General features: G+C 49.7%; 1 protein-coding gene across 2 annotated transcripts in view; it reads right to left on the bottom strand.

Annotated features, from left to right (window-relative positions):
- Window positions 1–25,678, bottom strand: part of l1cama (L1 cell adhesion molecule, paralog a) — a 38,194-nt gene that overhangs the window by 1,616 nt on the left and 10,900 nt on the right. The window contains exons 2-28 of one of the 2 annotated variants that reach the window (XM_047039622.1): window positions 17,894–18,319; window positions 16,304–16,318; window positions 14,150–14,252; window positions 11,349–11,545; window positions 10,074–10,199; window positions 9,670–9,840; window positions 8,602–8,716; window positions 8,323–8,507; window positions 7,965–8,096; window positions 7,682–7,825; window positions 7,215–7,326; window positions 6,903–7,063; window positions 6,544–6,703; window positions 6,092–6,216; window positions 5,856–5,963; window positions 5,483–5,680; window positions 5,241–5,311; window positions 4,800–5,025; window positions 4,338–4,453; window positions 3,528–3,744; window positions 2,870–2,992; window positions 2,275–2,451; window positions 1,887–2,000; window positions 1,583–1,732; window positions 748–879; window positions 426–498; window positions 196–207 (exon numbers count right to left, since the gene is read on the bottom strand). In XM_047039622.1, the coding sequence (XP_046895578.1) occupies window positions 196–207; window positions 426–498; window positions 748–879; window positions 1,583–1,732; window positions 1,887–2,000; window positions 2,275–2,451; window positions 2,870–2,992; window positions 3,528–3,744; window positions 4,338–4,453; window positions 4,800–5,025; window positions 5,241–5,311; window positions 5,483–5,680; window positions 5,856–5,963; window positions 6,092–6,216; window positions 6,544–6,703; window positions 6,903–7,063; window positions 7,215–7,326; window positions 7,682–7,825; window positions 7,965–8,096; window positions 8,323–8,507; window positions 8,602–8,716; window positions 9,670–9,840; window positions 10,074–10,199; window positions 11,349–11,545; window positions 14,150–14,252; window positions 16,304–16,318; window positions 17,894–18,029 (3,599 nt within the window). In that variant the 5' untranslated portion in view covers window positions 18,030–18,319. The remainder of the gene's footprint in view (window positions 1–195; window positions 208–425; window positions 499–747; window positions 880–1,582; window positions 1,733–1,886; window positions 2,001–2,274; window positions 2,452–2,869; window positions 2,993–3,527; window positions 3,745–4,337; window positions 4,454–4,799; window positions 5,026–5,240; window positions 5,312–5,482; window positions 5,681–5,855; window positions 5,964–6,091; window positions 6,217–6,543; window positions 6,704–6,902; window positions 7,064–7,214; window positions 7,327–7,681; window positions 7,826–7,964; window positions 8,097–8,322; window positions 8,508–8,601; window positions 8,717–9,669; window positions 9,841–10,073; window positions 10,200–11,348; window positions 11,546–14,149; window positions 14,253–16,303; window positions 16,319–17,893; window positions 18,320–25,678) is intronic. The other variant, XM_047039623.1, reaches the window with a different exon arrangement.

The raw sequence follows: 25,678 nt of genomic DNA, 5'->3' as shown, positions 1-25,678 counted from the left end.
CCATGACTACCTCTTGTGCAATTGGCAGCAATAATCAGCAACACAGTGAGATAGCAAGACAACAACAAGGAGGATAGGGGCAAGAGGGGAGAGTAGCAGCCTTCAAAGTGGACAGCAAGGGCATAACTAAACACATCTCAATGTTGGTTAGACTGATGCGGGGGTCATGCAGAATAAGGCAGGTTTCCAGCATACCTTTCTAGAGATCTGCAAAGCAGAGGAAAGCGTTCGGAGGAGGAGGGGGGGGGGGGTTAAACAAAGAACAGAGTAAAAAACACAAAGGAGCTGGGGCAACATACATTTTCATTTCGAGGGGGGTTCGAGAGATCTAGCCTCTGTAGGGTCGACAAACAGGCAGCATGTTAATGGATGTGAATGTTGTGAATGGGAAACGACTCGGTTAACAAAAGGACTCGAGGACTGACCTGTACTCTCCGAACGTCTCGTCCTTCATTGGGCGTGCCTCGGAGTCAACTTGACCCTCCTCTTTATCTTTGACTGGTGGATGAGGGAGGAGAGAGAGAGAGTGAGCGAGAGGGGAAGAAGGAGAAAGAGAAGTAGAGTGGGTGGAGGGGATAATTGAATTCCATTATCTTGTTGCTAATCAGTCCAACCTCCTCTTGTCTCCATGTTAAGCCACTGTCCAACCGTTCAATAGTGTAACACACAGACTTAGGGGAAAACGGTTAGCATCAAAAGCTAGCATCATCGACGGAGCTGATCCGTGTGTCTTGCAGTGTGGATTACCTGAGTATTTCCCCCCTTTGCTCCTCTTGATGAAGCAGAGTATCAGCAGGATCAGCAGGAGCAGAACAATGGCGCTCACAAGCCCGATGAACCAGCCCTGAGTGGCAAAGCCTGTATGAAGATCTGTCGCTCCTTCACAGAGAGAGAGAGAGTGTATCAAATACATGAGAGAGGAAGTGAGAGCGAGAGCCAGTGGGAGAGAGGAAGGCGGCAAGACAAGACAATGAGAAAGAAAAGAAGAGAGGCGAGAGGGATGGAGAAAGAGAGGGGGGTGAAAGAGAAGAGGGGGGATGAAAGACAGGATGAAAGGAAGAAAAAGGATTAAGGAAGAGGGAGAGAGGCTCATGTAGGCTCAGCGGACACTCTCAGAGGCGTGGTGTGGACGTGGGGCTTGGGACCGGCAGAATATTGCACAATGCCCCAAACAAACACAGCTAATGGATCATTTCATACGGTTGGCTTTTCATCTAGGACTTTCAAAGCACTTCACCCAGACGGGTCAGCCAAGTGCTAAGAGGCGAGTAGGCTGACAACGTGCGAGTGTCTGTCTGTGTGTCTGTGTGCGTGTGGGTGAAGCCCACAGAAGAAGTGCTGTCGTGTGTCAGTCAGTGTGGAGGTGTGTAGTGCTACAGAAGATTGTCCAGTATGTCAGGTGGCAGTTTTTTCCAGTTTGGTCATTGTGTATGACTTACTGTGTGTGTTCTGGCTGCGTCGGTGTGTGTGCACATCCACAGACATTGTGTTTTGTGGCTGTGTCGTTGTGAGATCAATCCATACCGATGGGTGTTTTGCTGCGTGTTTGTGTCATGCATCGTTGGAAAACTGAGGTTGCTACCTGTACTCTCAGTCTGGATCTCAGTCTCCCAGAAGGTGATGTTGCCGAATGCAAACTTGAGACGGTACTGGGACCCTGGGATCAGACCCTGCAGCTGGTAGAAGGACTGGGACGAGTTCACCTTCTCTGACTTCTTCCATCTCCCACCGGCTGCAGAAAAAAAACACATTTCAAACCTTCCTTTATCACATTCTGTGTTGACCTGCTTCTTCCCTAGAGATACTATGTATTTTTGTGGACGCATGCTGAAATGTAAAGTGGCTGGTTGAATTTAGGCATTTGACATCCTTTTTTGTCTTTTTACCGTTCTTGCTGAGGTAGTAGATTTGGAAGGAGATGGTCCTGTGTCTCTCCCTGGCTGCCCAGCTGAGGTTGACAGACTGCTCTCCTACTGACAGGCTGATGTTGGCTGGAGGAGCTGCAGGGTTTAGATGTTATCATAGAAAGCTATTAGGAAGTCATAGACTTTTGGATCCAAACGGGATTACATAACGATCCCCCCCAAATATTCAAAAAATGTCATTTCATCCCAGATAAAGTAAAGACTAAACGCTGCAGATTACACCCAGACCCAGCGACACCATCTATGAAATGTGATGTACATTTCAGAATGTTGTTAATAACACATTTGGTATTTCAGAATATTGTGAATGACAGCAAACAAACAAATCCTCCAGCGGTTGCAGTTCTACCTCCATCCAGGGTGGTGGCGCCCTCCCTGATGATGGGCTTCCCGTCCCCGGCGGAGGTGCGCCCCCTCAGGTAGAAGCGATAAGTGCTGTGGCGGTTCAGGTCCTTCAGGGTCAGGGATGTGGCCGTGTGGTCGTCTATGGTCACCACCTGCATGGGGCTGTCGTCACTCTCCACTACTGAGGACCACAAAACCCCAAAACAACGTTTCACGAACACAGCACCAACGTCTAAGACACAACACTTCCATGACTGCGGGCCACAAAACCACAAGACAACATTCAATAAACATGACAAGGATCTGACTGACATTAGGATGAGGACTTTGACACCTCAGTGATGGAGGATCCTAATAGGGTCGAAACCCTTCCAACATCGATGTGCTTCAGCTATGTTGACATATGAATGACGACATGCCATCACCAGACTGACAAAACATTGTGTCAAGTGTTTAAAAACAGCAGTGTCTGGGGAATTCTGAAACCTTCCGGGTTCCAATAGAGGATCCTGTGTTTGAGCTGCCTGTGTGCATGGGTTGGTGACAGCTCTAGATAGACGTTAAGTACACTCAATAATGGGGAGAAGACAGTGGCTCACTCTGTTGGTATTGGAGAAGGTAGCCCAGGAGGATTCCGTTGGGGTGGGCAGGGGGGGTCCACTGGAGGGTCATCACGGTCTCCCCCGGACTGTCCAGGTTGAGTGACATGGGGGGGCTGGGAGCTACCAATGACACAAACGTTGTGAGTCCACACCACGCAAGACTAAATCGGGTTATTAATTAACAGGTTGCCGGTTCGATTCCCCGGCCGTGCAAAATGACGTTATGTCCTTGGCGAAGGCACTTCACCCTACTTGCCACGGGGGGAATGTCCCTGTACTTACTGTAAGTCGCTCTGGATAAGAGCGTCTGCTAAATGACTAATTGTAAATGTAAGACCCATGTAAGCCCACAGAGAACTGTCGTCCTCATCATTTAATCATCATGTTACACAGTATCAGCACTGTGTTGGTACAGCTGTCCAATTTATCTTGTCAGTTATATTCCCACCACCCCCAACATCCTTTCCTTCTGCATTTCTTTTTGTGAAATTGTCTTTGAATTCCGTCACTCCCCCCCCCCCCCCTCCCTCTCAGTCCCTGTTTTCTCTTTCCCCTCTGACCTCGACTCTACCCTCCCATCACCTTTCTCCCCAGACTCCCAGCCTCCCATCCCCCCTCCTCCGCTGCCTCCTCTACCCATTCATCCCTTGCTCACCTCCCTCATCGGTCTTGAAGGACAGGGTCTCGGACGGTGGGCCTTCGCCCTTGCTGTTGAACACGGTAGCGGTCAGGGTATAGTGGGAGAAGGGCAAGAGGCCCCCAAACACCAGTTTCTCCTCGTTGGCGCCAGTGGTCAGCACCAGGGTGGGGTCGGCCTCCCTGGCCCTCCTGCCTCGGTGGTGGACCCTGGAGCCGGACCGCGTGAGGTGGATCTAGGAACAGCAATCAGAGGGATAAGGAGCGTGGGTCCTTGTGGTATCTGCAAAGTTGACCTATTTGAGCATGTTTTTTTTTTTATTGATGTAGTCAAGATGTCATGTCTTGCAACACAGACTGCATGTGCTAAATAACACAATGCTGTATTTGAGATGATGTTGCCCTGTCGTGTAAAATACATTGTTCCTTGGCGCAAACAACTGTAATGGTCTTCATTTATAGACCTTAATTACCTGTCAGTCCCTCGATTTAGATGAAGCATCTGCTAAATGAATACACGTAAATTAAAGGTTTAAGGATGTCTGGTTTTGGCAGTTTTGCATGTCTTTACAATTTTGTGTCTAAAATAGACAGTTGTGGGTATTTTCCAGCCTCAACAGAAATCATTCAACCTCAATTCTATTTAGAAACATTTTCCGTTTTTAGAGTGTAGGCTTCTTTAGATGATGACTACACTTGAGCCTGTTTCCTTGAAACTGTGCAGAGGCTGCATGGAAGAGGAACAAAGGAGGCTGGCAGAGTGAGGTGTCGGTGTGTGTCGTGTGAACGTGTAGGAGGGTGTTGTACACAGCTGACTGGATGCCAGTACCTTGTATCCCAGAAGATGTCCCCTCACGGTGTCCCGGTCCACCGCCGCCCACGTCACACGGATGGCTGTGCTGTTGAGTATCGCCACACCCACGTCCATTGGAGCCTCCAGAGGAACTGAGAACAAGAGAGAGCGAGAGAGAGAGAGAGAGAGAGAGAGAGAGAGAGAGAGAGAGAGAGAGAGAGAGAACAGGAGTATAGAAAGGGAGAAGAGAGAGAGGAGAGAAGGGGAAGATATAGACAGAGGATAGCGAGATGGAGAAAGAAAACAAAAACAGACAAAAAGAAAGGTAATGGAGAGGGAAGGAGGGATGAATGAGTGAGTGAAAAAAACGTCAAGAAAATGAAAGACAGAAAAATAGCATAATAATTAGTCATGGCCAAGGCTTGTCACGGAAGACTTTTTTAACACAGCGACAAGGCAATATCATGCATACAAAAATGGCAATTCAAACAGGCTTACCATCCTCCCCTGAGTAGCCAATGACAGGGTCAGCCTCAGGCCCCTCCCCTTCCTGGTTGATGGCCTGCACTTTGATCTCAAAGGCTGTGAAGTTGCCCACGTCGCTGATGATGAAGGGTGGAGCCATGGTGTAGTTGACGTGCCAGTTCGGCCCACCGCCCACAGACCTCCTCCACATCACCTTGTACTGGAAGTCAGGCCCATTGAAGCTCCGCCCATCCATTTCCTGGAGTGACAGAAGGGAGAAGTGAGCAAGTCTGGAGGGCAACACCGTGCATGTTTGGAGAATTCATTTTGCCGATGTTGAGATGTTGCTGAGGCAGTTCAGTCTTTAAACTACAAAGACATATGAGTGGCATGTGATGTAAGGTGTCAGCCGTATACCAAACTGCCTCTCCATGGACATTCAAGTACAACAGTCTTTTCTTGAAGTCTAAGTACCTTCCACATGATGATCAGGGAGCCTGGGTCAGTGGACTCACTCCTCACATCCTCAGGGTTGTTGTCTGGAGCTGAGGAACGAAGACAGGGGGAATTATAAAACATGCACACACACACCTACCAGGGCTTTCTTAGAAGTAGCCTGTCTCCTATCTATAGTGCATAAGCATTAGTGAAGACAGTATTAAGAAAATTCCGCAAGGTGTTTGTCTTCAAGCTGCTTGCTGAGGTGCTGATCTGACCTTCCGCCGGGGTGCTGTGGAGTTCCGAGGGAGCGCTGTGGTCCGACGTCCCGATGGCGTTGATGGCTGTGACCCGGAAGCGGTAGGACACGTAGGGCTGCAGGGTGAGGTCGGCGCTCTCCTTGGTCCCGCCCACAATCTTTAGCTCCTCCCATCTGTGTGGCTTGGAGCCTTGCTGCTGGAACTCCACCACATAGTCTGAACAGAGGCAGGGAGAGAGGAGAGAAGGACGAGAGGGAGCGGGAGAAGAGGGAGTGAATGATTCGAAACAGACGGGGGGGGGGGGGCGAAGAGGGAATCGTATCGTATTGGAGCTCTCTAGTGTCACAAGCATGTGTGTGTGTGTGTGTGTGTGTGCGTGAGTTATCTGCACCCAGCACAGGGCTGTTGTGTTGATCTCCTGGGGTCCAGCGAAGGATCACGTTGCGGTCCTTGGGGTCAGAAGCCTGGAGCTGGAGCTGGGTAGGGGGGTCCGGGCGGTCTAGAGGGGTCAAGACCTCCGTGTGACTTCTACTGCACATGACATGCTTCATACAGCCATACACAAGCATAGCAAACTCTACGGACCAGAGGTCTTCAACCCTGTTCCCGGAGAGCACGTGTACGCACCGACGATGGTGATGGAGCCGCTGGCCTCGGCCATGTCCAGCTGGGTGTGGACCTCACAGGTGTACACCCCCTCGTCGCCCGGCTGAACGTCGGCCACCATGAGGTCAGCGCCCTCAAACGTGTACCTGTTGGATTCGGAATTGTCATCCTCGTCCTCCTCATCATCATACCAGCCGTCATGCTAATCGACCGTCTCATCACACCCATACCGTCAGACAGTGAGAGAAGTGCCCAAATGCATTCCATTGTGAAAGAAACCAACAGCAGCCTTCCAAATGCAATTTTCTTTCCAAATGTGTTGATAATAGTTGGATTGGAATTCCAAACATCAACTCTTTTTTATCTACAGGGCTTCATACAGGCCTTGTACCAATCTCAAAAAACCCAGGGCCTAAACCAGTCCCAACAATTCCAGACATGTACATGGTTATAGTGCATATGGTTAGTCATACTTGTCTTCAGCGTATGATTGGAAGATCTTCTGTCCGCTCCTCCTCCATTGGATTTGAGGAGGGTCCAGTTTGGGGTCCACCTGGGCTAGGCAGGTGAAGGTGGCTGTGTCTCCAGGCTTCACCTTGAGAGCCAACGGCCGGGACAGGATCACAGTCTGGTCTGGGGTTGAGAGAGCGAGAGAACGAAAGAGAGAGAGAAGAAGCGATATTCGATTCTTAAACATAATGTTTGTAGCCTATTCTGCACATAGGTATGTGTGTTGCTGTGCACTGGCCATACATTTGTACTGTGTGTTTGCGAGTGTGTGTACTGTGTGTGTGCGAGTGTGTGTGCTGGTTGTATGACATGGCTCTCTTACTCAACACCTCCAGCTCAGCGTCGATGGACTGGTTGCTGTTGGCAACAGAGCAGGTGTACAGGGTGGCGTCGCTGTGGGAGACGTTGTTGATCTGCAGCGTTCCATTGGTCAGCAGGTTAATCCTGGGGTCAGCCAGCAGGCTGGGGGCGCTGTCACTCTCCCTGAGCAGAACAACACACACACACCTCAAACACAAGCCAAGACACCATGCACTCATGTGCAGGAAAGCACAGTGGCGTTCAGTAGAGTAAAGCACGGTGGAGTACAGTGAAGCACAGTAGAGTAGAGTGAAGCACAGTAGAGCGGTCTCACCATGAGACTTTGGGTCTGGGAGAGCCGAAGGTATGACAGTCCAGCTCTGCCCTCTGCCCCTGGATCACCCTATAGGAGACCCCGCCCTCTGTCAGGATCTTGGGGGGCAGTTCTGCAAAAGAAACAACACTGTTATGAACACACACACATGCATACGCCAAACACAACCTCAAACACACACACACGGAAACACACACAGGGTTGGGACAGATTACTTTGAAATGTACATTTACATTTATGCATATAGCAGACGCTTTTATCCAAAGCGACTTCCAGGTAGTCAGTTACTGACTACAAATAACTATCATTTTTCTCATTTGTAACCTAATCTATTGGATTACAAAAAGTCTAATTTGAACACACAGACACACTTAAAAACCTTAAACACCTTCAAAAAGAAAACCTACATGCAAAAAATAAATAAAACACACACACACAAACAAACACACAAGGACATGGCTACTTACCAATGACATAGACGTTGGTGTTGGTGAGGATGGTTCCATGTTTGTTGTGAGCCCGACACTGATACACAGCCGTGTCACTGAAGGTGACATCCTTCAAGATCAGAGCTCCATCACGCACACTGTGCCTGGGGTCTGGGTCTGTGCCTGACAACACACACACACAGACACACACACAGACACACACACAGACACACAAAGGGCAAGTTAAGATCAATCGTAATCTGTGTGTCGTTTTTAGTTCAATTGTGTGCATGTGCATGTGTGTCCTGTGTTAGGAGCTGACTTGAGAAGGGTATCCCGTTGATGCTCCAGGAGAGGACTGGAGAAGGGATCGCGTCCGCCTGACAGTCCAGCTTGACTGTCTCTCCGGGGGCATACAGCTGACTCACGGGCTCCCTGGTCCAGTATGGAGCCGCTGCAATATAACAGAACCCTGCTTTAGACAGCCACAACACAACATGCCAACTGCACACAGAAAGGCCCGGAAGACAGCCCACTTAGGTACGGGCCCCAAGCAGGAATTGAACCCAAGCATGTCCTGAAGCGAGGCAGCAATGCAAAGCACCGTGCCGCTAAACACTGCAGCTTCAGTAAACACAGAGTGTGAGTCCGGAAGTGTGTGATGTGTGTGTGTGAAGTACCTTCCACGGAGACGGTGTAGGTGTGTATGATTTTGCCCTGCGTGTTGTTGGCTATACACTGGTACTCTCCGCCATCACTCTCTGCTATGTCAGTGAAGCGCAGACGCCTGTCAAACATGTCCCTGGTGGTCCGAGACTCAGACAGCTGACCATCCTTCCTCACCCACTGGACAGACGGAGTGGGGCTGAGAGAGAGAGAGAGAGATGTTGAGAGAGAGAGCAAGAAAGAGAGTACACACACACACAATCAAACACTTGAAGGCGCGCGTGCACACTCACAGGCCCTGGACGATGCACTCCAGCTCCAGGGTTTGGCCCCGGAGGGCGTGGTAAGTGCTGTGTGTGTCCGTCGGTCTCATCATCTGGGGTCTTCGGTTCCGCACCACTGAGTTAGCTGGCAGAGAGAGAGAGAGAGATACAGAGAGAGAGATACACAGAGAGAGATACAGAGAGAGAGATACAGAGAGAGAGATACAGAGAGATGTTCATACATATGTATGTATATTTACAAGGTTTTCCAGATGACAAAGGTGTGCTGACACAGCCGTCCCTACACACACACACGCGCGAAGATCAGACCCGTATCCTTTTACTATCACACACAGTCTGTGACACAGATATACTAGGACATACACACACGCAAACACCAGGACACACACTCAGTCACACACACTCAGTCACACACAGACACACACGCACGCACACACACACACACACACTAACACACACACACACACACACACACACACACACAGACACACACACACACACTCCCCCGTCTGACCCATGCTCAGAGGCACAGATGTTGCTAGGCCTGTCTCAGTGTGTGTGTGGCCTCATTACCAAGCTGCTACAAACATGACAGCGTTGTTGGTCAGGGAATCACTAGACCTTGGTCACGGCCAGAGTCAGCTCCAACACCTTCACACACTCACTGGTGGTCTATCACACAAACACCTGACACACACAGTCTATCATACACAGACTTGTATGTTGTGCTCACACACACACACACATGACAAGCTGTTTTATGTTGGCTCCAATGTGCAGGATTACCATGGAAATTATTGTGTTCCCACAGTGACGAGACTATGCGGAAGGGGAGGGGCTCTCATGGTTGCTATGGTGATAGACGGAGGGATGTCCTGTTTTCTACAGATGAAGATGGTGTTGGGGCAGGCGGACATCATACCTTGTTACCATAGCGACCAAATAGGTTGGGCTGTCATACTGTCATACGATAGCAACATGCCAGTGCGTTAAGACTGAGGCGGAGCCATGAGGAAAAGGGCGTTGCTATGCTAATAGCTGCGTGTGTGTTTTGCGGCGACCTGACGGCGCACTCACAGGTGAGGACGGTGAGTGTGATTGGCTCCTTGGGCAGGATGGTGCGAGCCGCCAGGTACTGGACGTTGCAGGTGTAGTCTTCCCTGCTGTCCTCTGAGGTCACGTGGGAGAAGTAGAGGTTCCCGTCCTTCCCCACCGTCACACGCTCACTCAGCTGGAGGTGACGTAGCCCTGAGGAGGGCGGGAGAGAAGGGGAGAGAGAGGGAAAGAGAGAGGGAAAGAGAGAGAGAGAGAGTATCGGAACAAATATTATTCCCAGAGAGAGGCCTGAGGTAAACAACAAACCATGTAAGACCATTGTCCATATAGTTCTGCTCAGCATTTGAGCGAGGTAAACTGTCAGTCTAACTGAGCTGTCCACCAGATGAACCAGTGTGTGAGGGGAGCTGGACGTGGAGGCTCACGTTTGTCCATCCAGTGTATGACGGGCTCCAGGGTGCTGGTAGGAGGGTTGCACTTCAGCACCGTGCTCTCACCCTCCTCCACCTTCTTCCTGCTCACTTTCTGCTCCTTCTGCAGGGAGGGGGCGTCTGGGACGGAAACACACACACACTTTGAAATACAGAGGAACACGTGTACAGACACACACACACAGTTTCAGAGAGGGCCAACAACCCATGGCAGTCTGAGTCTACTCTCTCAACCCGACTGCCGCATTGCACAAGAAATGGGAGACGGGGACATTTGTATTTATAGGGTTTCCGTTTCAGGAAGTTTAAGAATTTTATGAGCGCTCTTCAAAGGGGCATCGTGTTGCAGAGTGCAGCATGCGCTTTGTGACTCATGTGTTTACTCTTTTCCCGCCTCCCCTTGTTCTCAACCACCATGGGAGAAGCCTGTTGTTTGTCCGCTACTGAGAGGTGCGCGTGACACTGACTCAACACGCGTTTCTGGGGAAACGGTTGTCAGGGAAACTGAGAAGGAGGTCGATGGAGAGAGAGAGAGAGAGAGAGAGAGAGAGAGAGAGAGAGAGAGAGAGAGAGAGAGAGAGAGAGAGAGAGAGAGAGAGAGAGAGAGAGAGAGAGAAAAAGAGAGAGAGCAAGTGAGAGAAAGATGCAGGTAGATAAGCCGTTGCCTGACTTGGGAACGTGTGTGTGTTTGACAGTCTAGTTCGCTGACTGGCTGCGTACACACACCCAACTTTGATTAACAAGTTCATATGTGCAGGGCAGAGGTGTTAATTGAATTTCAGCGGAGGCTAGGCACGCTCTGCACCTGGTCATGTCTGTGGACACACAACAGCTCTGGAAAGCAAACACACACTTTTATAGTAACTCTGGCCATGCCACCATAAACTGAGCTACAGTGTTATAGCCCATAAAACAGCCAACAGCCTCACTGATATGATTTCCCTCCTAAAAGGGAATGTGACTGGAGAGTTCTGCTGGGTAATCCACAGACAGAATCCACTGTAAAACTGTACAAGCCACTCTTAAAGGAATATTATAGTTATATTTAAGGGTGACACCAGCACTTTTACACTGTGAGTCGGCCAAAGTGATGTATGGACTGCGCATGCTTAAGAAATCAGCAAGACACTTATTTATTGCCTCTTGGTGATTTAATGACAGGTGACTGATAACAGACTGCAAAAAAAGTGACGCACAAGCAGTTTGGTCAGCAAAAACGACATCACCAAAACCAAAAAACGACATCATATCCAATACCCTGTGACTTACGGTCGGTCATCAGCGAGACCTCTTTAGAAACAGCAGTGCCCAGCTCGTTGGAGGCGTAGCAGGTGTATTTGCCCTGGTACTGCTTCATGGGGCCAATCCCCCCAACGTTAGAGGAGAACGTTCCGGAGCCCTTTGAGACGAAGAGTCCCGGGTTGTCGGACGCAAAAAACTCCTCCCCGTCTTTAGTCCATCTGAAACTGTAATGGAAGGAGGGGATGGGGAAGAAGGGAGGGAGGGAGATACATGTGAAAGAGAGAAAGAGATACACACATACTGACAGACAGATGGAGAACCACAGAGAAAGATAGAGTAAAAGACAGAGAGACAAAGAGAAAGAGAGAGAGAGAGTAAAAGACAGAGAGAGGGAGAGAGTAAAACAGAGAGAAGGAGAGAGAGATTAAAAGAGAGAGAGGGTGGGAGAGAGAGTCCAGAGAGAGAGAGAGATTAAAATAGAGAAAAGGAGAGAGAGAGAGAGAGAGAAAGAGAGAGAAAGAGAGAGAGAGAGAGAGAGAGAGAGAGAGAGAGAGAGGAGAGAGAGAGAGAGAGAGAGAGAGAGAGAGAGAGAGAGAGAGAGAGAGAGAGGGAGAGAGAGAGAGAGAGTAAAAGAGAGAGACAGACCAACAGACAGATAGAGAGATGAAATGAGCCAGCGGGTCTCGTCTCATCTGTGACTCATCTTTTATAATTACAATACTAATCTTGGGCTCTGCCAATAACGTCTTTTACCACTTGATGAGTAACAGACCACACATAATGAAAATGTGGATGGAGGGCCTAATGATGTTTATCACTTCCTTAAGTGAGTCTTTTGACTCTCAAAAGATGTGCTCTGTATACTGTCTCTGTCTCCAGCCAGACCGGGGTTTAAGGGCCGAGAGACGTGCAGCCTGAGATACGTGCTACTCTGCTGTAAACACCCCACAGGCTTCTGATGGGCCTCTGAAGATGAGCTGCAACAAGCTAGCATTCCAAACTCCGATGACATACAGATATTGGCTAAGATAAACCATTAAATGTGGGTGAAAGTTCTGGATGTCCATGTACCTTGCCAGTGAGCAAGGATCTCCGATTCTGACTGGTCAGAGTTAATATATTCTGTGGAAAATGCTGTTGTGGGATTACTATTCTCTTGCTACAGTACAGACTGCACAGACTAGGCTATGCTAGCAGTTGTGTTGTTAGAGGGAATGCTATGTGAAGGAATTATCTATGATCTAGTCCAATGCTGCTGCAACAATGAATACCTCAATTATATGAGATGTGTAATACTTAATACTAAACATATATCTTAATGGGATTTAACACATATTTTAATGTGAATCAATATATCTTAATGTGATCAAATGCCTTAATCAATTTAATGATGGGTCTATGCAACAGGATGATTCTGGGTCCGTGTAGTGAGGTCATGCTGAAATGTAACTCTGGTGAAGGTCAGCACACCGACTTGGGAAGCAAACTGGTGATGCCTGGGACTGGTGTGAGCACACAAGGGCCTCTCAGCTCATGGGAGTTAAGTGTCAACTTGAGAGATAAGATGACGCTTGGGCCGTGGAAGATGTTCTTTTCTCCTGCAGGACGAGTCAGACCGGCCGGTCTGACCACCTTTGGATATACAACCCCTGTTCAAATGCCCCATTTTTCTTGGACACCATACCCCCGCACCCCTTCTCTTGGATGCCCCTTTCCCCCTGGAGACCCTACCCCCCTTTCTCTCTGGATGCCCCTTTTCCCTTGAAGACCCTACCCCCCTTTCTCTCTGGATGCCCCTTTTCCCTTGGAGACCCTACCCCCCTTTCTCTCTGGATGCCCCTTTTCCCTTGGAGACCCTGCCCCACCACCCCGTACATCACCAGCCCTGGACACCCTGTCCCCATCACCTGATACATCTTCAGGACCTTGGGATGACCCACTCCCTACCTTGGAGAAGACCCCCCCCCCCTTGATTCTGCCCCCCTCCCTGAACAACATCAGACCTTTGGATCTTCTCTGCCCCCCTCCTTCTCTGAACAACATCAGATCCTTGGACTGCCCACCATGTGCCACCACGAATGCCCTAGACACCTAATTGGATAACCACATCCCCTCCCCATGGTCTTCTGACCAATCACCTATCAAAGATCTCCCTCTCTTGGGGGTACAAGACCTGTCTCCTGAGATCATATTGGTGTGTTGTATTCATTGTTGATTGCATAATTCTTTATTAATAAACTACAAAGAACTTGGTCTGGCCTTTGACCTTGGATCCTTCTCCACCTAGTTTGACACACCGTAGCACTAACTGACTAGGCTATGCTAGCAGCAGTGTTGTGTTGTTAGATGCTAACTGACTAGGCTATGCTAGCAGCAGTGTTGTGTTGTTAGATGCTAACTGACTAGGCTATGCTAGCAGCAGTGTTGTGTTGTTGGAGGGAAGGCTAACTGACTAGGCTATGCTAGTAGCAGTGTGGTGCTGTTAGATGCTAACTGACTAGGCTATGCCAGCAGCAGTGTTGTGTTGTTGGAGGGAAGGCTAACTGACTAGGCTTTGCTAGCAGCAGTGTGGTGCTGTTAGATGCTAACTGACTAGGCTATGCCAGCAGCAGTGTTGTGTTGTTAGATGCTAACTGACTGGGCTATGCTAGCAGCAGTGTGGTGCTGTTAGATGCTAACTGACTAGGCTATGCCAGCAGCAGTGTTGTGTTGTGTTGTTAGATGCTAACTGACAAGGCTATGCTAGCAGCAGTGTGGTGCTGTTAGATGCTAACTGACTAGGCTATGCTAGCAGCAGTGTTGTGTTGTTAGATGGAAGGCTAACTGACATGGGTGTGGGATTCCCGGTGGCTTCGCAGGTCAGGCCGATGTCCTCAACCCCAAACACTGTGATGGATTCTGGTTGGACCGTTATCACTGGAGGTTTCTTAACTGGAAGGGGGATGTAGAGAGAGAGAGAGAAAGAGAGAGGTCAAAACACAGACACACAGGTACACACACACACACACACACACACACACAGGTACACACAGGTACACACATAGGTACACACACACACAAACACACAGACACACACACACACACACACACACACACACACACACACAGGTACACACACAAATACACACCATTAAAACAGTGCCTCACACAGTGTCGTCGGATGTGATTAATAGTCAGCAGCAATACAGCCCTGTCCCTGACCTGCTCCAGTCACATGACCAGCCTACTGCAGCATCTCTAATGGCTCCATAGGCATGAGTCACACTGTCTGACACACACATGCACAATAACGCTCACTGATTGTTACCCAGCAACGCCATGCCAGTACGATTCATCTATAGAAATCAGTCTGGAGGAATATCTTTCATGGAAAACTGGTCCGTGTGTGAACAGGCACGCAGGACATAAATACGAAACAACCGTATCTAGTTATAGGAGATGACATTCTCCCCTTCACTGATTGGATGTCTTTGTTCTTTGCCAGTAATTGTGAACATTTGTATTTCAGTGCCTATGCTACTCTGTCACACGGGTCGAACTGAGGCACACCATTCATTTCGGTGGTTGATGTCTAAAGTACCTATTCCCATCACTTAGCAAGACTCCCATGAGAATGAAATGAAATGAAGGAAGTGGAAGAACAGGGTGAGAGCAGAAGGGGCAGGAGATGCGCGAGAGAGATAGACAGAGAGAGAGATAGAGAGATAGAGAGACACAGAGAGAAAGGCAGCGACACAGAGGGAGGGAGAGAGAGAGAGAGAGAGTACACCAAGGGATCCGAGAGAGAAAATGGATTGAGATGAGAGCAAATTGATACTGCATAATGTTAAGTAGACACTGTGCAATGAATGTTCGGGGGAGACCTACTGCTGGAGGGAGAGAGGGGACCCTGTGTGTGTGTGTAGGGGGGTGAGGGGTGGGGGGTCTGAAGGAGAAAAGAGACCACCCCTCTGTCTCATTTGCTCTCTTTTTCTGTCGTTCTCAACGTCCATAAACCAACCATTCATATCAGACACAACTATAAAAACCAACAAGGTTAGCTGTTTAGAGGCAAGGTATAGATCCTGCCACCATTTTATGTTTCTCCATACTTTATGACCCGTGTCTTCTTTTTATGTGCCTGTTTCTAGCATTTGGGCCAGGAATTTATGTCATCTTTTTTTTCCTATTAGCAGTGGACTACATATCCCAAGTGAGTTCCATTGTGTTACAAGGGAGGTAGTTGTAGTTTTCCATTTTAATTTGAAGGAAAGAGACCGATTTTTGCCTCAAAGGTAAATTGACATTATGTAGGGAAGTTGGTAAAGGGGAGCAGGGATTACATGGAGGGAGCGGAAGAACCAAAAAGGGTTGTGACGGATGGTGAGACGGAGAGCGGAGCAGACAGGAGAGAAGGGATGGAAGAGGAAGGTGAGAGTGACTAGCTGTGAGAAAGCGAAAGAGACAGAGACTAATAGAGAGAGACGATAATACAGAACGGAGAAAGTGAGCAAGAAACAGATAGTAATAGAAGAAAAGAGAGAGAGGGAGATATTTAAACGACAGACAGAATCCACAGCAATGACAGATTGTAGCACAGTTCTCTCAGATGAAGACGAAGTTAGGATGTGGCTGCGGGCGTCGCTCTGTTTATTGGACAAGTGGCTCCTCCACACATCTCCACTTCCTCCCCAGACTTTGATCTGACATCACAATTGGTTTTTCCAAAAAATGAGTGCACCGCTAACTTCCTTCTAATCCCTCTAGGTAATACTCTGAGCGAACCAGACAAAACATTCTCTTCTATTCAAACACTAATGCTATATTTATTAAGCTCCGGTGCAATGCAGAATGTCTTTTTGTGGTGCAGTGTGTGTGTTTATTTCTGAGGGGGACGGGGGGGGGGTCATCTTTTAGCATCATTTGAGCGTTTACAATGGAGAGCAGGCAGAGGCGACAGACCCACACAACAGACAGGCATCAATAAAGTTGGAAGCACTTACGTTCACTCATGTGGTCTGTTGTTAGTCCAGAGAGGCAGCCAAAGACACACAGAGAGAGAGAGAGTCTGTTAGTTAGAGTAAACACAGGCTGGCAGAGTAAACGGCAGAGAGAGACAGAGAGAGAGAGACACAGAGAGAGAGACACAGAGAGAGACAGAGAGAGAGAGAGAGACAGAGAGAGAGACACAGAGAGAGAGACACAGGGAGAGAGAGACAGATAGAGAGACAGATACACAGAGAGAGAGACACAGAGAGAGAGACAGAGAGAGAGAGCACATGGTTGAGAGAGAAGATACCACTCATCAACTCGTGGATGTACACAAACATGCCCTGTATGAAACAAAACACCACAAACACTTAGCTCTCTCCCACACACCCCTACAGTATACAGAATACTGTACACACTCCATAATCTCAGCACACACGCCAGCATAGTACCCCACATCTAATGACTCTGATCGAGCGATTGGGCAACCATTATCCTCCATGGGCTATAAAAGCAGCCTAATGTTCCCTTAAATACTCCACTGATCTGAACCCCCTAGCCCCCCCCCCCCCCAACCTCCCCTCCCTCCCCCCGATGAGTCCAGATGTGGATTCGTATCGATCTTCTGACGGTCTCAGTCACTCTCATTGACATTACAGAGGGTCAGTAATTGCAAGGCAAGAGACACCTTGACCTTTACATGTATGACCCTAACCCCCCCTTCCGTCCGTCTGTTTGAACCCCCATCTCCCTCCATCCTCCTCCCTCCCTGTCACCTTATTCCCCACAGGGCAGGGTTACTTGACACTGTTTCAAATCAAACTTACATTCTACTGTGTGTGTGCACCCACAGGCGAGGTAGTTCATTGTGTGTACGTGTGTGTGTGTGTGTGCTTGCGTGTCCCTGAAAGTCTTTGAAACCATCATGGAAACCATACAACAAACACAACAACAGCTGCAGCACAAACACAGATGTCTCTCGGCACTACCTAGGACCCGTGAGGGATGGGGGCGGTCGGAAGAATCCATTTTCCTACAGAGTCACAAACTCAGCTGTTTCTAGAAAGGCCAGATATTGCATGGAGTAGAAGTTGTTGGAGGAGTGAATGGAATTATCCAGGCCCTCTCCTTTCCTTTTTTAAAATATGATTTCACATAACTCAATTGCCCGATCAAACCATCCCTCCAATCGGAATCTGGTTGGGGCCGAGAGAAAGCGGGTCGATTGGCTAGACGATTAATGGGCCGAGGTGATCAATGACAAAGTAATTAGACACACTGCGCATTCAGCCACAGAGGCGACTGGGATTTCTTTAGCCACACAAACACGGTTACAGTCTCCGCCCTCTTAACACAGCACACTTGTGACTGAGGTCCTGTAACTGGATGTTTTTAGAGTGTCTAGGACTAAGAAAATCATTCACGAGCGATTTCCACTCTCGTGAAGAATTCGATTTTAAGAACCAGAGAATTTTGGAATGATGCACATTAGTGAAAAGACGTGATGATAACTACGGACACACTGTGACCTTTAACGCACGTTTCTGTTTGCTTAGAAGGTGTGGCTGTACATGTGCGGGGAGGAATAGCAAAGGTGTACTCACAGTCAGAGGGGATGTGTATGGCTGCTTGGCAGAGCCGGGGAGCGAAGGATAGGAGGAGGAGTAGAGGGAGGAGTGGGAGGTGGAAAGCGTCGCTCCTCCCCCTGCTGCCAACCTGCTGTCGCTGCGTGTGAGGCATTGCTCACTGTCCCATCCAAGTACCACCTGCTCACACACCCGTAACACACACACACGCGCGGAGGGCAGACCTTGCACACACTCGAGCTACGTGTGCAGCTTTCTCTCTCTCTCTCTCTCTCTCTCTCTCTCTCTCTCTCTCTCTCTCTCTCTCTCTCTCTCTCTCTCTCTCTTCCTCTCACTCCTCTACTGGTCCTGTCTCCCTCCCGATTATGCCGGTGGTCGTTTTCTTCCGTTTGGTTTCTTCTTCCCTCCCTTGATTGCTCAGGTCCACACCCTCCTGCTGGCTTCCTAGATAAAAGAAGGGGGAGGGGGGGAGACGGGGAGGGCATAGGGGGAGGAAGGAGGAAGAGAAAGGGAGGGGCAGAGAGCCATGTGTCAGAATGAGAGAAAAATGACCCAGCCCCATGCGGTCAGGGCCAGATAGAACCAGAAGGAGAGCCAGACAGAGACACACCCACACACACACACACACACACATTCATACCATTGTGCACACACACAAGCATGGATGTAGAACAGTAAAACACAGCAGTAAGGAAAACATGTTAAGTTCACAATCAAAAGCCATTACTGATACAAGTCCCTTTCAGCAATGACAAGACCTGTGTCTCATATGGCAGAGCCAGTGAGAGAGCCAGTGGAAGTGGACTGCACACCAAGATACCTAACTCATGGTCCAAGCACTCATAAGGGGGGATAAGAACCCAGACAAATGGCACGTAAATACACATCAAAACACAGCCGCCAAAACAAATAGGAAGGCATTGGTAATTCAATTGAGTGCTGAGGGGGGAGGGGGGGGGGGGGTCCTATCGAACCATTCTAGAGTTCCTGGGCAATATTCTGGGTGATAAGTATGCGTTAAAGATGCTATCAGTCATGTTGAGCCGGAAAGCAGGTCCCGCCAGGAGGGTTCGCGGTCTCTCCATCTGCAAACCTGGCGGCCCACGCTGGCCACACGGTCCAGCCTGCCTCTCTGCTGCACCACGCTGGGAGCTTGCTGATTGTTTACGATGCTCAATATGACACACAATGAGCTGTTACAAAAGGCTTCATAACACCCACAAACAAAAGCGAGAAAGATAAAGGATGCGGGGGGGGGGGGGGGGGAGGGGAGGGGGGGAAGGGGGGGGTTCAGTTGGCTTCTGTACCAGGGCGGTTGTGATAAGCACGGTTGCCAGGTTGGGGAGTTTTGGCTCAGCGCGCCCCTGTAGTCTGGCAGTGCCTGCAGCAAAAGTGATGGGTGACCTTGGGGAGAAGGGGGAAGGTTGCAGTGAGGGGAGGAGAGGAAGGAAAAAAGATAGATGTCAGACGCGAGAGAAAGAGGGGGAAAGGGAGAGGGAGAGGGAACAAGAGGGGCGGGGAGAGAGGAGAACAGCGATGATCGTTCATTCTCTTTCATCTCCTGGCTAATGGCCGCTTGGTTTAATTGGTCTGGAAGTCTTATTGTCAGTCAAAGTGTTATGGTATTGACGGATATTTTAAAAGGTGAGAGGAGAACAGGGAAGTATTCTTTGGGGAAACCTGACATTGAGCTAATACAACCAAGAAAAATGAAACAGAATTGGAAAGTAGTGTGTGTGTGAGAGAGAGAGTGAATCAATCCCAACAAGGCAACACATACATGTTCAGAGTGTTAAACTAACTGCATCAGGATGAACTGAATCATTAGACCATGGCTTCCCCTGGCAGTGTGACATTGGCCACTGCCAGTCGGGGGCAGACGAGACGAGAGGAGGGTTTGTGGTTGAGAAGGAATTGGGGGGGGGGGGGTGACAGCTGTGATGGTAATCCCCCACCATTCCCCCACTATTCCCCCACACACACACACACACACACACACACACACACACACACACACACACACACACACACACACACACAGACACACACACACACACACACACACACATTTGCACACACACAGGCGGCACCAGATCTCCCCAATCAATGGGTGTTCTTACTGCCATGTCCTTCCTCCCTCGTTCATCTGCTCCTCCTCATCTCTCTCTCTCTCTCTCTCTCTCTCTCTCTCTCTCTCTCTCTCTCTCTCTCTCTCTCTCTCTCTCTCTCTCTCTCTCTCCCCTTTCCCTCTCTCCCTCTCTTTCTCTGCCTCACTCTCTCTCAGGCTGAGGGACAGAACTGGCTGAACACAGGGGTCCTCGTGGGGAGGGGGGTGGAGTGAACCAATTACACACTGGGCCAGGCTGAGCTGCCCTTTATAACAAATGCCATTAGAGGAAGAAGGACTCTGCTAGCCAGGGTCTTAGCGATTTAGCATTAGCATGAGACAGAGCTAGCCACAGCGCACAGCTAATGAGATCCTAAACACAGATAGAGAGAGACAGACAGACAGGCAGGCAGGTAGGTTGGTAGGCAGAGAGACAGACAGACAGGCAGGCAGGTAGGTTGGTAGGCAGACAGACAGACAGACAGACAGACAGACAGACAGACAGACAGACAGACAGACAGACAGGCAGGCAGGTAGGTTGGTAGGCAGACAGACAGACAGACAGACAGGCAGGCAGGTAGGTAGGCAGAGAGACAGACAGACAGACAGACAGACAGACAGACAGGCAGGCAGGCAGGCAGGTAGGTTGGTAGGCAGACAGACAGACAGACAGACAGACAGACAGACAGACAGACAGACAGACAGACAGACAGGCAGGCAGGTAGGTTGGTAGGCAGAGAGACAGACAGACAAACCGACAGACCCAGTCTAACTGGGCAGATCAGACAGATAAAGGGGCATGCTCCAGTGAGTCCCGGTCAGAAGACAGACTGTGGCACTGAATATTCTACTCAACCTGAAGTAGGGGCAGCAAAGGGGAACACTATAATGGGTTGAGGGCTGGGCTGGGGTAGTGGGGGGTTAGAAGGAAGGCGTTGAGGGGGGTATGGAGGCTGGCGTGTCAGGCTGCCTTGTAACAATCAAAACTTCGCTTTCTGAGCGTCCCACCAAAACACAACAGGGAGCACTACCCCCCCCAAAAAACAAGGATGCCAACATAGACTGACACCTCACTTTCTCATACACACACACACACACACACACACACACACTGCGGCATCGCGTCCAGGCTAACCGTCTGCTGTCAACGAGGGGGGCCGTGCACCTGGCTGACCGGTGACTCTCAGGGACGAGTGACACTGACATGGCGGCAGATGCCTGACTACCCCAGCTCAGACGGACACAGTGCAGCTGCTGCAGATCCAATCTCAGCCCTGTTACCTGCCTCACTGCCCAGGAGTCAGAGGTCGCCCGCGACAACGGCTGGAGCCGGCCAGACGCTCCCGGTAACCCTGGGAGGGCTGTTTGAAAAGACACAGAGGTCTCTCCTGAAGTCAATCAATCCCCAACTGAGGTCCTGATTGTGGGGCTGAGGCTGTGGCTAAGGTGCTAATGTAGGGTGTGCTGACCCACAAGCCCAGGTTCAAATGCGGTTGGGGGGTGAGCTACTTGGGGTACACTTGATTCGGCCCTCTTCGGTATGATGAAACCAACGAAGCAGAAATGAGAGCTCAAGCATGCAACTCCAGTGGTTCTAGATGTGCCGGACACAGGTGCGGCTCCTAGCGTAGCATGCAGCAGCCTCATGCGAGTGAGCTGCGTATTAAACCGGGCAAATCGACAAAATCAATCGCGGGCGACACGGCAATAAATAATTCATGTCTCACGCATTGAGGTGTTTTGCGCAAAAACCCCTCCAGGAAACGCCGCAACGTCTGCGCGTGAGCGCCGCGTGAGGGATGGTTTGCCGTTAGTGTTGTTGTGGAATCGGGCGGCTGGTGGGGTGCAGGTTGTTAGCCGGAGATGTGGGCCCTTCTGCCTAGTGAAGGTAGTGATTAGCATTAAGCACGCTCAGTGGGTGCTGGTGGGGCCTCTTCAATGGGCTCTCTGACAGCAGACAGGCATGTCAAACACAGCCTCTTATCATGGTGGGGGATGGGAGGCGGGGGGTGTGGATGTGTGGATGTGGGTGGGGGTGGTTGTGGGGGGGGGGTTCCCGCAGTACAACACCCATTTGAGACCTCATGTTGCGTCCGACAGTCAATAACACAGATTCAACTGGGCCAACACCCTACAGCCTGAGTAAGAAGAGAGAGTCTGGAACAGAGATTATTTTGAGAGGCTATTCATGTGGGGTTTTTTGCAGATGAAAGACGATAGCAGCCTCAGGTACTCCGTGAAGAGAGCCCGGCTACCTTTGATCAAAGAAGTCCTATTCAGGAATTCTGTTTGTTTGTGTGTCCCTGTGTTTACGTGTTTGTACAGTATGTGTGTGTGTGCAACTTATGTCTACAAGGATGTGCGTGTGTGCATATCCCGTGTCCACATGGGTGCGTATCACTGTGTGTGTGTATGTGTGTGTGTGCATGTCTGTGTGCCCCATCCTGGCCTCTCTTTAAATATTAACCACCTCCAGCTGTGAAGATGTGTAGGGGGAGAAGGGGGATGTAGGGGGAGAGGGGGGAATGTAGGGGGAGAGGGGGGGGGGAATAAATGAATACATGCCCCCCCTTAGGGTCTGTCTGTCTGGAAAATCAGGGGAGCGAAAGAGACAGAGCTTAGGACGGGAACCGGAGGAGGTAACGAAGAGAGAAAGAGAGAGAGAGAGAGAGAGAGAGAGAGAGAGAGAGAGAGAGAGAGAGAGAGAGAGAGAGAGAGACAGAGCAGGACTCTTGGAGGGAATCACTCATGAGATGAAGAGAGAAGCGAGGGATCACAGGGGTCAGCGGAGAAGTAAACAGGCAAAGGGTGTGGGTCCCATGCCCACCACATGTGTGTCAGAGTCATTCAGAGACCCCCCGCCAGGTTCATTATTTACCATCCTCTACATCCTGCCAGGACAGTTTGCCCTAAATTCACCCAAATTCATAATTCATAGCCCCCTTCACCATACATGTGGTCTGGTCCCAGACTGATCACCCCTCCTTCACCTGTCTATGTCTGTCCGTCTGGCTCTCCTCTATCCCTCCCTCCCTCCTTCCCTCCTTCCCTCCCTCTGTCTCGCTCTATGACAGTCATCCTTAATGCATGAACCCGTTGCAGTGAGCCTGGTCTCAGATTCACTCTGTCAGAACAGGAAAAAACACCTGGTAGAATAACACCGCCAACCTCTTTCTGGAAGGAACTACCTCTTTCTGGAAGGAACTTGTAGACAAGTTTCGTTTTACGTGCTGTTCTCCCCCCAAAAACCAACGTTGACAAGAGCCCATTGTAAGTTCATGCATGAATGTGAATATGTCTGGTTTGGCACTATTAGCACCTGACGAGTGCCTATTTTCTTGTCACTTTTGTAGCCATCTCTCTCTTTCAACTCCTTGGGTACATGATGCTCGTCTAAAGGCCCACCCTCAATCATCTCCCCCCATCACTCTCATTCCATTTTCATTGCCTGCACTCAACAGATTTATTTTCTCTCCCTCTCCAATTTAATAAACTCTCCCACTCTGCCTTAGATAAGAGGCAATATGGCCGATGAATTCAATATCTCCCAACATTATTGGAAGGAGGGCTTTGTGTTGAGCAGGGGGAAACCAATAACATCTCTGTTTGTCTGGGCTTCCTGTAATGACATTGACACGAGGCTGTTGTGCAGGGGAGCCAGTCGGGTCAAACGAGGATTAGGAACACAGGCGAGCACACTCTCACTTCCAGCTTAACTGCAACAAGTGAAGTCAGAACTCGACAGGTGGAGTCACATAAGCTGCGCGCACGCAAATACACACTTGTAATTAGCATCGGCCTGATCAAAGAAATGCACGTGCCGCATCCCGTGTCACGTGTCCAGATCGGGGCGGAGAATGCTGTCTCGCTTTCGTTTTCCCCTCCTCCTCTTTAGAAGCCCCTCGCTGCCCCCTTCCCCTCCTGTCAGGGTTAAGGGTTAATGTTGGAGCAACAAAAAGCTCGAGAATATAAAGGCTGTCAGTGGGGGCTAACGCCCACTCTCCACATCTCTGTTGCCATGACAACATGGTCTCCACACAGCCCCTACCCCCCCCCCCCCCCACCACCCCCAACCCTACCCCCCACCAGCACATACTAATTCAGTTATTAATACACATGTTCATGCACATGCACGCACCTAGTCCGGCTCGCGCACACACACACGCACACACACACACACACACGCAGGTACCACACACACACACACGCACGCCCCACAGACCAACTGTCATGGACGCTCGTTATATTCTTCCTTCTTTGTGACATAAAAACATAGTCTTCGAGCCGTCATACTGGGAGTCAAATGGTGAAGACAGACATGTCATGCCATTCTCCAATCTCACCACAGGACCCCCCCGCCCCCCCCCCTCCCTCCCTCCACCACCTCCCGTCCACCCGCTCCCCCCCCCCCCCGTGCTCCTATAGTTTATACTGCACAGGAAGCGGCCGGCAGCTTGATTTATTTATTGATGCTTTCTCTCCCCCCAGAAGCCACAACAGAGGGGGAGAAATGAAAGAAGTGGTGAATAATGAAAGCAAGGGTGGAGGGCTGGAGGAGGGGTGGACTCATTAAGACAACAGAGGGCCTTAAAGGAGAGGTGGAGGAAGGAGGGGTTGGAGGAGGGGGCAGCGAAGGAACACAGCGAGAGACCGAGAGAGAGAGACAGACAGAGAGACAGAGAGAGAGAGAGATGTAGAGGTGGAGAGTTGGCTAGAGAGATACAAAATGACAAAAAAGAAGAAGAAGAAAAGTAGATTTGCATTGATTCCCAAACCCATGACAACCAATAGGGTGTAACAGGACAACAGGGGTGTGTGTAAAGTGTGTATCATGTTCCCTTCATGACCATGTCTATCAGTAGATCTGCCAGACTGTCCGCAGGTCAGCTAATCCTCAGTCAGCTAATGGAGTGTTCCTGGTGATGGAGACAAGCCTCCAATCGTTCTCAGTGCCAGGAGTGTGTGTGTGTGTGTGTGTGTGTAGCTAGCTGCTCACTCCAGCACTATTGATAAGATAATTGGTTATATGGGCTCCACCGTCAGTCACCCTGTCCTAGTCCGGGAAATCGGTATGTGTTTGTATGTGTGTTTTGTAAACAAATGTGATTGGATTTGGATTTGTTTTTTTTGACAAACGTCTTAAGACTAAACACTGTGTGTGTGGCGCAAACACTGTAATTGGAACATATGAGACGACGACGAGCCAGAACGTAGTAGACAGTCATTTCCAACACACACACAGGCACACACACACACACACACACAGACACACACACACACACACACAGACACTTCCTTGCCTCTGGGTCTCGTTAGTTTCAGCAGCAGCTTCAACATGAGGACAAGAAGCCTGTGGCAGGATCTTACTAATTGCAGACACACCCGAGGTGCCTTGGAGATGATGCAACACGCACACACACACACACATACATAACATTGTAAACATCTGACATTGAATGGGTGCTGTTAATGTCACAGTAGCCACAGCTCCAGTTTAGTATGATTACAATGAGACAAGCCTTGTTTAGCTGGGGTTAATAATAAGTACAACACACACACACACACAGACCGTGTCAGGGCAATGACATGTGAACACTACCAAAGAGTCGGCCGTGGCAACATTAGCCTCAGCAAATAGGAACAATCACGACATTATGAAATTAAGCGGAAAACCCATTATGAGTGACCTTCTCCCT

Source organism: Hypomesus transpacificus, chromosome 18 (genome assembly GCF_021917145.1).
Source record: "Hypomesus transpacificus isolate Combined female chromosome 18, fHypTra1, whole genome shotgun sequence".
Taxonomy (NCBI): Eukaryota; Metazoa; Chordata; class Actinopteri; order Osmeriformes; family Osmeridae; genus Hypomesus; species Hypomesus transpacificus.
Note: the sequence above shows the minus strand (reverse complement) of the source record. Positions and strands in the feature narration are given on the sequence as shown.